Here is a 12,584-nt window from a genome sequence, read left to right as displayed (position 1 = left end):
TGGTTCCTCGATTGAACAGTTCCAAATAACTCTTATTCATTTATCATCCTAATGTTAATCCTTCGCACAACATCTATCTCCAACCAATCTCTTGAATTACTCGTCCTCATTCTTTTTCCCACCTTAACTCTAGCTGTCTCCCTCTGCAAGTTGCAACCTATTGTGTATTTCATCATCTGCTCACCTCCAATCAACAAAAGTCTGCAGTTGAATCACCACGACAATAGCTTTATCTCCAAGTCTCTCTTTTGTGTGATGGATTTCATGTCTATATAATGCAATTGAAGACCTTCAATTCTTCTCATATTAATACTTCAACTCTTCGAAGTAGAGTTCCTTGCAACGCAAGGAAATTGATGAAATGCAATGCTACTTTACCCCTTAGTCATTAGTTTATATTTTCAATATTATTTAATGAATCAAGTGGTTATTCTTATTTTTAATTAAGTTAATGATCAATGGATAAAATTTCATTTGTAAGTTAGCTCTAGCGTGACATTTTTATATTCATTAAGGGATATTTTATTATTTTAATAAGACCTATTTATATGAGGTGCCCAATTCTTATAATTGATAGTTGAACGTGGAATAAAGAAAGCCTTCTATCCCTCTAAAGATTGACTCTCACATTTACAGTTTCTTCATACTTTCTTCCTCTCACCCCCTGACTCATGTCTCCCTTCCTTGAGGTATTCAATCATCTAATTTTATCAATCAATATTCCTTTATCACTATAGTATTTTCCCCATATCAAATTCTTCCCCACTTCGTAATAAAATTTGATTAAAAAAATCACCACAACCTCCTTTTTAGATGGGTCATATACCACTAGACAACTAGAGGAAAATAAAATGGTTAGTATATCAACTTCTAGTAAATATCCAAAATAAGAACTAATGAAAAAACTAATTAACACGATAAAGGTAAAAAAAATTAGTGAGGATTCTTTATGTTCCTGGTTTTCTCAATTAAAAAAGAATCAATGTCAACCAATGTGGCAATAGCTTTATGTTCAATCTTTTAAAAAAAAAATAAATAAACAAGAAGATAGTTCAAGCATCATGAAGACCTTCAAAGGTTAGAAACTTCATTTAAAAATATCATGAAACAAATAATAGTTTGTAGAGCTAAAGTTAAGGTTGTTCAGAAGCGGATTTCAATATGAGTCAGGCAAACTTGCTTTTTAATCCCCAGACTTCAGACGAATATATACAATTTAAAAAATAGAAAATGTGTTCTGGCTATTTTCATTAATTGAACTATTAGAAAGTAAACAAAGTAAAAAATGATCTTAATAAACGATACGATTGCGTCCCAAATGTGGTGCATTCAAGTCCACTATCAATGTTGAAGGGTTGAAAATTGGACGGAGAAAAATGAGCGAGGGCGAGACAACGGTGTTTAGTGATGGTGGAGGTTTCTAAAGGCAACAAGGGAGAACATATACAACCATAAAAAATTTTAATTCAACATTCAAAAAAAATAAAGAACTTCTTATAACAATTTTTAAAGAAATTTCTTCCATTAACAAATCAGTCCATTCATTTACTTGCAAGATTTAATAAACATAAAAATTAACAAAATGGATCTTCTTTCCAAAAAGTGGGCCCGCTTTATAATCAAATGGATGTATTGTTGAAAATTAAGAAATAAAGTGTAATTCATCCTTCATTTGACTTGATTTTAAAATAGAAGCTGTCCTAAAGCTTGTTGCTTTATCTTAAAAGCTACTTCTGTTTTCAACATCGCCATCATTAGACTTATCCAAACTATTTGAGATCAACTTTATGAATTCACACTTTTCATTCATTTACATGCAGAATTTCCTAAAGTAACACACCTATTCTATTTATCATTTAATAAGAACAAAACACTAAAGTCTATTTTCAACTACATTATCTTTAAGAAATGTGACCACTCCAACTAAAACTGAGTGCTTCATCTCAAAAGATACTTGTGCTATACAATAAGTGCTTGGAGCCAACTCCATAAATCCTCAATTTCCATCTACTCAAGTGGAGCGCTACCTGAGTTGTTACACATATTTTTATTAAATCATTTTGAAAAACTTATATCTAAATTATCTTAGTTCCTAATAGTTCAACATTAATTTTATATACTTGGATAATGGATATATGTAGTAGCATTCATTATACATATAAAAATTATTAAATTTTATTTTCAACTATCGTATCTTTAATAATGGTATAGATATCATTCCAGTTGTTCCTCATAATATTAATATTCTTTAATTTCTTTTTCTAATTTCACAGTAAATTTATCTTAACATTCTAATTTTCACCGTACTCACCATAGCAATGAACAAGTATGTGTTGTGTACTTATTTCTAGATTCAAGAATTAAAGATCAATCTCCAAATTTATTTCATTTCTTGATAGTTGTTTCTCTACCTATTAATATATAAATTTGCATCCTATTTTTTACACAAAAAATAAGGGAATACAATTCAATCATATAATTTCCCATTTTCTACTCCGACTCCTCTCATTTTAATTTTCAAGCCTGGAATCAGAACCATTAAGGTTCTACTCCGTTTGCAGTTGACGTGACCCTCAATATAAAATCTCTCCTCCAAGCCAACATGTCTTTTACCAATACTAAAAGCTAATATTTGTCTAGCAAGAGTGATGAGGACAACGACAAACATTTTCGACGAGTATATCAGCGCAAGAGGTGCCGATCGATGGCCACGATCCATAGCCTTTATTTTGATGCTTAGTTTTATTTTGATGTTGTATTATTTATTATCCCCGATTGAACCCTATCTTTTAGTTGTCTTGAGTTGTAGTCCCAGGGGCATTTGCGTCATTGTATTTTGTTTTTCCTTAGGCCTATATATGATGGCCCCCTCTATTGTATTGACGATTATTGATGAATGAAAATTTTTGTTATTGATCTCTTTGTGAGTTCTAAAATTTACCTAGATCTCTTTGTGAGATCTTGAGGAGAGAGTATCGTGGATCTCTTTCTGAGTTCTAGTGGAGGTGGTGTTAAGGTTAGTGGCTTTACATTTTCCATTCCGCCTACACCTATTTCTTTCTTCTCCCCTTCAAGAAATCCTCACCCCACCAATTCCATTAGAGAACCCGAGCCCCTCCCTCCTTGTCGCCGGCCTCCTTGGGATGCCCAAGCCGCCGGCCACCTTCCCACCCGCCGGCCGTTATTTCCCTAGCCTTCAAATTTGAAATTCAAATTTCGAATTTCAAATTCTTTCCATTAAGGAAAATCCAAATTAGGAAAGTTTCTATATTGAATCCAAATTTAAAATAAATCAAATTAGATTTAATTTTCTTCTTTCATCATTCCCCAATTCTCTCCCTCCTTCATGATGCCGCCGGTCCCTTTAATGGGCTTCCCCCATTGAATGCTCATTCAATTCCCTCCCCTTGTTTGAAATCCAAAATTGGTTTCAAATAATTTTCCCTCCAATTCCACTTATACTGAAATTAATTTCAGTTTTTAGTCTAAATCCCTCTCCCGTCTCTCTCTATGCCCCCCTAGCCCATCCCATTAATTCCCCCATCAATGTATTAATTGCCTCCTATTTGAAATCGAATTTCAAAAGTATTTCCCTCCCAATTTAATCAAAATCTAATCTTAATTGCCTCCTATTTGGTACGTTGAGCCTTATGAAGTGTTGGAGAAGATTGGGGCAGTAGCATATTAACTAAAATTACCACCAACGGCGACAATACACCCGATTTTTCACATCTCACAGTTGAGGAAAGCTATTGGTGACTACACCGCCAACCCCGAGCTACTGGCGACACTTACTGAGGATTTAGAGGTGGTTCTGGAATCCTTAAGAGTTGATGAGGGTTTGTCAAAAAGAAGATGGAACTAAGGAAATTCTTTCCATTAAGGAAAATCCAAATTAGGAAAGTTTCTATATTGAATCCAAATTTAAAATAAATCAAATTAGATTTAATTTTCTTCTTTCATCATTCCCCAATTCTCTCCCTCCTTCATGATGCAGCCGGTCCCCTTAATGGGCTTCCCCCATTGAATGCTCATTCAATTCCCTCCCCTTGTTTGAAATCCGAAATTGGTTTCAAATAATTTTCCCTCCAATTCCACTTATACTGAAATTAATTTCAGTTTTTAGTCTAAATCCCTCTCCCGTCTCTCTCTATGCCCCCCTAGCCCATCCCATTAATTCCCCCATCAATGTATTAATTGCCTCCTATTTGAAAAAGAATTTCAAAAGTATTTCCCTCCCAATTTAATCAAAATTTGATCTTAATTGCCTCCTATTTGGTACGTTGAGCCTTATGAAGTGCTGGAGAAGATTGGGGCAATATCATATCAACTAAAATTACCACCAACGGCGACTATACACCCGATTTTTCACATCTCACAGTTGAGGAAAGCTATTGGTGACTACACCGCCAACCCCGAGCTACCGGCGACACTTACTGAGGATTTAGAGGTGGTTCTGGAATCCTTAGAGTTGATGAGGGTTCGTCAAAAAGAAGATGGAACTAAGGAAGTGTTGATCTAGTGGAAGAATCTTCCGGACTACGAGGCCACGTGGGAGCCATACTAGAGGGTGAAACAGCAGTTTTCGGATTTTTACCTTGAGGACAAGGTGATTCTTTGGGAGGGCGGTAATGTTACGCCACCGGTTCACGTGGAGCCGGCTGAGCCGACCCAAAGGCCGGCTCAATTTTATAGGAGGCGGACATGTTCCGCCTCCTCTACCTTGCCCGCCTAATTAGATGGGTCCCACCCATCACTTTAATTTCAAAATTCAATAGAGGGGGCGACTAGGGCTTTGGGAGGGAAAATTGATTAGGAAAGTGTTGTATGAAAGAGGATGAGAGGGATTAGGAAAAGATATGTTTTGATTGATTGAAATTAGGGTTTCTTGGAGGCTTAGGCTCTAGACAATCTTGTCTAGAGACTTGGAAGAGACGATCCTCCTCTCGAATTGGGGATCTCTTGTATCTTTGCTTTGTTCTTGTTTCTCTTTGACTGTTATAAGCTTTGCTATCGTTTGTTTGTTCTTCCACCACGATTCCTTCGTTTTCTCGCTGTTTTTGCTAATTATTGATTAGGTTTGCTTGCGAACTCAACTAAATCCGATAGGATTACTTGCAAACTCAAGTATTTCCAATCAGAATCAAGTTTAAAAGATTCTTGAATGAAATAAACTATCAGGTCGAAAAATCTTTAAAAGTGCACTGCCACAACCAAGCTACCATAAGTATGCAAAAAATATATATATGTTCATCATGACAAGACTAAACAGATTAATATAGGCTGATATTTAACTCCGAAAAATTAAAAATGCGCCAACCAAACTAAATTATGTTTTAATAAACCCTCAAACTACAGATATCCACACCAAGGATATACAATGAATGAGTTTAGATAAACGAATAGACAGGTTGGGCATGATCAACATATACAACCAAGGTTAAGGGAGGTGATAAAAACAATCTTGAATCCATTGCTAGCACATTACCATATATAGAAATTAGAAACCCAACAATTCATAGATAACGACTTTTCATCCATAAGAATACAGCAATCCTTGGATATCAATTTTTCATCAGCAGCAATAAAGAAATCCATAGGCAACAACATTCAATTTCTGTTATGCAATTAAATTTAGATTCCACAATTAAAATTTGATTTCCATTTTTTTCTCTAGTTGTTTCTCTATATGTTTACGAACGGCTTCTCCAATTTTTACACATGAATTGATAATAAAATTCAAATATATAATCTCCCATTTTCTACTCTCCTTTCTTCTCATCCAAATTTTCAAGATTTATTATTGGACTTATGTGGCTTTGGTGTTTGACAAGATTATAAGACTTGGCTCTTGCCCTGTGTTAATCTATTTATTTTAAGCTCAGGAGCTATCAGACTTTCACATCACGCTTTATCTTTAGAAATTACTTTACACTTGCTTGCATATGTATTTTATTATTCATTGTCATATTATTAGCTTCTGTATAGTATTTAATCGTGAAGGCTCGAATAAGTCTGTAATGTCTTGATGCACACCCAATTCAACCCTCCCAATTTGTGTGAGCCTTCTGCATGGTAGATATTGATTCTTTAAGCAAAATATGCCAAAAGCCAAAACAAAAAATACAATTACCTTAAGATCTTCAGGTGCTCCTGAAATATTCAAGTCAGCAGCATACATCTCTGCTGAAAAACATTGAGGAGTGTCCAAGTGGATTGACAGGCTACCAAGCCGGGTATCCATGGTAAACCAAGTAGGGATGCTCACCTGTAAGGAAATCCAGAAAAGGAGTTTCTCAACGGAGTGTCAAAAAGAATTAATAAAAAGCTAATTCTAACCAACTTTCAACTGCAATACCATTTCAAACAGTTCTTTTTTCTTATCCTCGAACGAAATCTACAAGAATGGTCATCAGGAATTAGTAACACCAGTAAGCAAAGCAAACGAAATAAAGAAAACCTAGTTCAAAAGTTAACATATGTTCATTAAGAGCATGCTCAACCAACAACCTATCCTGAGTCAAAGAAAATAAAGAATTGTTCCTGTTTGCACAAGTATTGCAAGAGGCCCATTACAAATGGACACATTTAGCTTTCTAGAAACTATTTACTCAACTAGTTCAGACTCTCTGTATGATCTTTGTTGAACTCTAGTTCTGCAATTTGAAGGTTTCTATTTCTATGCATAAAAAAAAAGGTGAAAGGTTCGTTGCTATAATTAACTTATAACAATTAACATTGACCAAATCCATACCGTGTTTGATAACTTCAACCTCGTAATCAACAATGATCAAGCTCACAAGCTTCACAAAAAGATGTATATCATATGGAAATCAGAGTTATCAAGGTTAAACGACCAAAAAAAAAGGTTAAACGACCAAAATGATCCTTAACCTTTTTTAAAATGTCTATTTTGGTCGTAACTTTTTTTACTGTCCAATTTAATCCCTCGCTTCACTAAATCTGACCAAATTTATTCCTACTGTCAACTTTGTCATTTTTTATGGAATTTGTGAACAGAAGTTTTTAATGTAGGAATTTTGGACTCATTAAGGCCAATTTCATTAGTTTGAGTTTATATTAATAAGAAAGATTGACAATAAAAAGTTCAAAATGCTCAAATAGAAAGCTTCATTCCATCAGCCAATATCCAAAGAAATGATTAAGCTGACAATAGGATCAAATTGATTCAAACCAAATGAGCAATCGAGTGGCGAACATGAGTTTGCGGTCATGAATGGAAGGGTGTGAATCCTCATGCGGATAAGGGATGACAAAAACCCTTGTTTCGACAATACATAGACGGAGAGAGACAAAAGAGTTATGTGCAAGTAGTCAAAGGAGACTAAGGAAGAAGAAAAGCTCGTTCAGCTGGTTGAAAACTATCACAATTTGCTGGAGACAAAAATCAAAGAAGAAGAAATGTCACGCAACATGTTCGATGGAGTTGGAAAGCAAAGAAGAGATCATCCAACCTGTTTATTGACATCAAAGGTTGGGACAAAGTTCGTGCAATCATTTCGATGGAAACTAAGAGGACGATCAATTCAACGTAAACAGAAAAAAAGAGTTGTTTGACCTTTTTGTTGGAGTAAAAATCAAAGAAGAATATAATGAGTTCATTCTACTCTTTTATTTATAGCAATTATAGTTCTCTTTATAAATCAATGCATTTAGTAACATGATCTATCATAGTTGTAACTTGCTAGTATTCATAAAATAAAAGGAAGAATTAAATGGCCTTAATTAGAGTGCAATGCACATTAAATATGAAAGCAAGTGATGTAGGCGGGGGGCAAAACAAGATGAGAATTTGTTTTGACCCTTGGGCTTCTGGTGTTCTCCGGTAAGCCTTGGTTGTTTGGTATTGAGCTCAATATGCTGGAATTTTAATTAGTTCTAGCTCATAAATGTTTGAGCTAAAGTTTAGCTCAATGATTGGGGGATTTATTGCACTTCCTAACTCATTAATTTTGAGCTCTTGATTAGCTTATAATGAGCGGAAGTTTAGCTCATTTACGTAAGTTTAGTGGAAGCTCATTATGGTGGATTTTGACCCTTTGGTTCCCGTGGATGGCTGCTGGTTTTCCCGTGCTTGACCCTCTGGTTCCCGTGGATGGCTGGATTGTTTCCTGCGCCTTGCCCCTTTGGTTTCTGCGGCTGAATGCTTGGTTCCTACGGCAGGCTTCTTGGTTCCCGTGGTTGGCTGTTCGGTTTTGCGGTTCCCTGCTTGGTTCCGTGCTGGGCTGTTCAGTTTTGCGGTTCCCTGCTTGGTTCCGTGCTGGGCTGCTCGGTTTTGCGGTTCCCTGTTTGGTTCCGTGAGTTTACATCTCTGTTTTGTTATAACGTTTGGGAATTGCTATTGTGGCTATTGGCCTTTCATTTCCTAAAATCTAATTGGCTTGTTTTAGAGGTTTATGGCTGTTTGGTTTCCCTTTCTTGCATATAAATAGGGGCTGATTTGTATGTTTAGAGGATGGTTGAAAATGTGAGTTTTGGAGTAAGAAAACCTGAGGGTTTTATTGGAAAGGCTTGAGAGCTTTGTCCACTTCTTCTTCTTCTCTATCTTGGGATAACTTGCGAGTTACTCCTATTCTTCGTCTTGGCTTCTAATCCCTTTCTTCTCTATGCAAGTGCCACCTCACTTGTATCTTTCTTCTCAACGATTGGCAAGCTCCTTTAGGTTAGTTGTGTCCAAGATTGTAAGGTGATTGTGTCCAAGTTTGTAAGTGTCTTTATATGATATAAAAATGTGTCTTTTTAGTATTTTATATCTTTTTTTAGTAATTTGTGTATCTTCTAATTTATAGGAAGACTTAATTTTGTTAGCAAAAATTTGGGATTGCATCAGCAAGCAACCACAAATTTAAATGAAAAAATAAAATACGATATTGAAATGAATTTAATAAAAGAAAAAGATATATGCATGTAACTGCGGTTCATCCACTTATGATACTAGTTAGGGAATCAATGTACCCGTGCATAAAAAATAAAAAAGGATATAAAAAGAAATAAAAATAAGAATGTATGTCTTAATCAGTACAATATTAGATGGTGTTCCTGAAATAAAGGACATTAAAATTTATAATTTGATAAATATAATATCAAAGAATATTTTATGTGTGTTTTATTTATGAGTGCTTATATTTAATTTTTCTAAAATGAAAATTTCAATTATTAATCAGAATAACACATGCAAAATTTTCTTATCTATTGATATATAATAGAACTATAACTATCCACTGAATTTGATGATAAAAACTCAACCCATTAAATTGAATGTTTCAAATCTAACTCTTATAGAATAATTGGCTGACAAATAAAATTGTGAACAGAAGAAAGATGAGCAAATGAGAATAAGTATCAATTTTTCCCAAAAAAAAAAAAGAATAAGTATGAAGTAAATTATATTCATATAGATTTTTTATGAATAATTAGAGGCTCGTACCAAATTTATTAGATGATATTTTATTAAATCGTTCTAATTAATGTTAAAAGAAATTTAATTATCGTCCAACTGTTGTTCCAAACTAGGTATTCCAAGTATTTAAGTCGGGTCATGACAAAAGTGATATCATAGAAATGATTATTTTAGGAATTATAAATCATAATGAAAGGGCGATGTTGGCTCAAGAAAAAAGGTATGAATGCATGAATCCCGCTTTACAACCGTAGGATTCCATTTCTTTTAAATCAGATTGTAATAAACTAGATTTTCCCTGAAGGTAGTGTCAGGGTTTAAAGATTTGGGGTCTTACTTCCGATGAGCGCAAGCAAGCACTCATAGTTAACTACCCCTCTTACTACGTAAAAGAGAACTCTCGATTAAGGATGAATAATTTTTTTAGGTGATTAGTCTCAATTATGGGGAAGATGGAGATAAACCCGATCAAGATCCCATGGTTCTGTCATCCTGGGTATATCGTAGATTTCAGTCTACCAACACTAATAATCATTGACCGTAGTGTCCATGGAATCTGATTAGCAGCCATGGGTTGCCTCCTCTCAGGGATCTCGAGTAGACTGAAGTGGTGAAGTCGGACAGCCACAAAGGAACCGAACAAGCGACCCATGTAATCTCTGCCCCCCTGCCAAGCGACATCGAACAACAAAGGAGTCGAAGTCAGACAGCAATGAAGGAGCGGAAGAAGTCTCGAGTGCAATCTCCGTGGTCCCGGGTATAGCGTAGTTTCAATCTACCAACACTAACAATCATTGACCGTAGTATCCAGAGAATCTGATTAGCAACCATGGGTTGCCTCTTCTCAGGAATTCCAAGTAGATTAAAGTGGTGAGATTTGAATTTTAATTTGATTAGATGTTTTGAGGTTTACATCTATTAGAATACCTAGAGATTTATTTAGTTTGAGATTTATGACTTCATTTAGAAGTAACCCAGAAATTTGGTTTGGAACATGTTTTATGACTTTTTTAGGAAGTAGCCCAGGTATTTAGATTTGGTTTGGGACTTACAGCTTTCATAGAAAGTAGCCCGAGGATTTTGATTTGGAACGGGGCTTACTGCTCTATTTATTAGTTGCCCAAAGTTGGGTCTTACAACCTAAATCTACAGCAAGGCTGCCCAGGGATTTTGTTTGGATTTGGGGTAGGACTTATTATTTCCCTTAGGAATTTGCCTGAAAAGCGGGTCTTACAGCTTAATCCCTTAGACTATGATGCCCAAAAGTTTAAATTTGATTTTTTTAGTTGGATTTGGGTTAGGTCTTATGACTTCCCTTAGAAAGTTGTCTGGTTATTTATAAGATTGTTAAAGTCAATGTAATTCATTTTAAATAGTCTCCCTAACACATGGGACTTATGACTTCAATTAGAAGTGGCCTTTGATGGGTCTTACAACCTAACCCTATAGGGTATGATGCCCGAAAATTTAGATTTGGTTTGAATTTGACACTAGCTATTTCTTGCTACAGTTGCTCTTTCCTGTTTTAGTACTTCAACATTTTATTCTGCTCTTTTTCCTTTCAGTGTTATTTTTCTTTTCTGTTTTTTGTTTGTAGCATTTGTTCTTTTTTTATATTAGCGTTTAAATTTCAAATTTTAATTGATTTCATTCATTTGTTTTTTCAGGAGCTTGTACTATTTTGGAGTTTTGTTGAAGGATACTAAAGAGTTTGTGTATGTTGAGTTGAATTTGAGTTTGAGTTGTTTTGTTATTTGAGTTTGAGCATGGTGTTTGAGCTGAGTTGAGAGTTTGTTGTTTAGAGAGGTTGCTTGAGTTTGTTGTTTGTACAAGGTTTGGAGAGTTTGAGAGAGCTTTTGTTAGAGAGAGTTGCTTGAGTTGTGTTGTTTGAGTTAAAGTTTGAGTTTGAGTTGTTTGATTATTGTAATGTTTTTATTTATGCATTTTGTTTTATTTTATTTGAGTTAGATTTGTTGATTGAATTTTAAATTAATTGGTTATTTAATTTTAAACTATAATTTAATTAAATTTAAATTTTAATTAGATTTTAAAATTGAGTTTGCTTTGAATGTATTTGATTAATTAAATGAAATTTTATATTTGATTAATTAAATTTTAATTAAATTATTCAAATTTGATTTAATTAAAAGATATTTTAAATTGGTTGAATGGAGTTGAATTTTAAATTGATTTCAATGTAATTAATTTATTAAAAATTCATTATTAAATTAAGTGAATTGGTTCTTTTGAATTTTATGTTAAATTAATTAAATTAAATTTCATTGGATTAAATGTTATTTATTTTAAATTAAATTAAATTAGATTAATTTAATTAAATTAAAAGGTTTTAAATTAATTAAAGTTTTATAAGCTCCATTTAATCAATGCTATCCAAAAGTTTTAAGAAAAGGATTTTTGTAATTTTTTGAAAATTTCGGAGGCTTCCACTCCCTATTATCATATTATATTATATATAATATAATAAAGAGAGAGAGGGAACCCAATCGGGTTAGGGTCGGAGGAGCACAGTCGAACAGCCACTAAGGAGCAACATGTGCAATCTCTACTCCTCCCACGAAGCAATGAAGTCGGACGGCAAGGAGGGAGCCGAACGAAGCGAAGTCGAACAGCAACGAAGAAACCGGATGGGCGACGCGTGCAATCCCTGTACCTCTTGCGAAGGAACGAAGTCGGACGGCACCGAAGGGGTCGGAGTCAAACAACCACGAAAGAGCAGCGCATGCGACCTCTGCGAACTGAAGCCAAATAGGGACGATGTAGCAGAAGGAGCGGGGCATGCAATATCTTCGCCTCCTGCGAAGAAACAAATTTGAACAGCAACGACAAAAAGAGAAGATGAAAGGCAAACTCTAAACCCTCTCTTCTTTACTTCCCGTCGAACCTATGACGGTTGTATTATTAAGAAAGAATAAAGATACGATATATTTGATAGATATGATATATGCATAATATAAATGGGCACATTTTGGATATGAAATAATTAAATAGAATTATTTTATATTTTGAAATGATAAAGCATATTATTCCTAATGCCTTGGATTACAGCAATTTTATAAGCATAATTTACTCAGTGAGTTCTGTTATGACTCACTCTACCTATTGAAAAATATTTACAGGTATAACACTATTAGTTAAAATGAGT

At 34.5% G+C, this 12,584-nt stretch overlaps 2 protein-coding genes across 4 annotated transcripts in view; one reads left to right on the top strand and one right to left on the bottom strand.

The window, feature by feature from the left end:
• The window catches only part of LOC110101616 (CASP-like protein 1E1), a 41,865-nt gene extending 30,723 nt beyond the window's left edge, over positions 1-11,142 (top strand). Inside the window, exon 3 of the mRNA XM_028697605.1 lies at positions 11,089-11,142. Coding sequence (XP_028553438.1) covers positions 11,089-11,127 — 39 coding nt within the window. The 3' untranslated portion in view covers positions 11,128-11,142. The remainder of the gene's footprint in view (positions 1-11,088) is intronic.
• Positions 1-12,584, bottom strand: part of LOC110101612 (WD repeat-containing protein 48) — a 70,025-nt gene that overhangs the window by 17,654 nt on the left and 39,787 nt on the right. For all 3 annotated transcript variants that reach the window (XM_020829577.2, XM_020829578.2, XM_028697604.1), the window contains 2 exons: positions 6,359-6,397; positions 6,134-6,268 (listed from right to left, as the gene is read on the bottom strand). In XM_020829577.2, coding sequence (XP_020685236.1) covers positions 6,134-6,268; positions 6,359-6,397 — 174 coding nt within the window. The remainder of the gene's footprint in view (positions 1-6,133; positions 6,269-6,358; positions 6,398-12,584) is intronic.

Source organism: Dendrobium catenatum, unplaced genomic scaffold (assembly GCF_001605985.2).
Source record: "Dendrobium catenatum unplaced genomic scaffold, ASM160598v2 fragScaff_scaffold_976, whole genome shotgun sequence".
NCBI classification, from domain to species: domain Eukaryota; kingdom Viridiplantae; phylum Streptophyta; class Magnoliopsida; order Asparagales; family Orchidaceae; genus Dendrobium; species Dendrobium catenatum.
The sequence above is the reverse complement of the archived record's forward strand: the minus strand, read 5'-3'. Positions and strand labels throughout refer to the sequence as shown.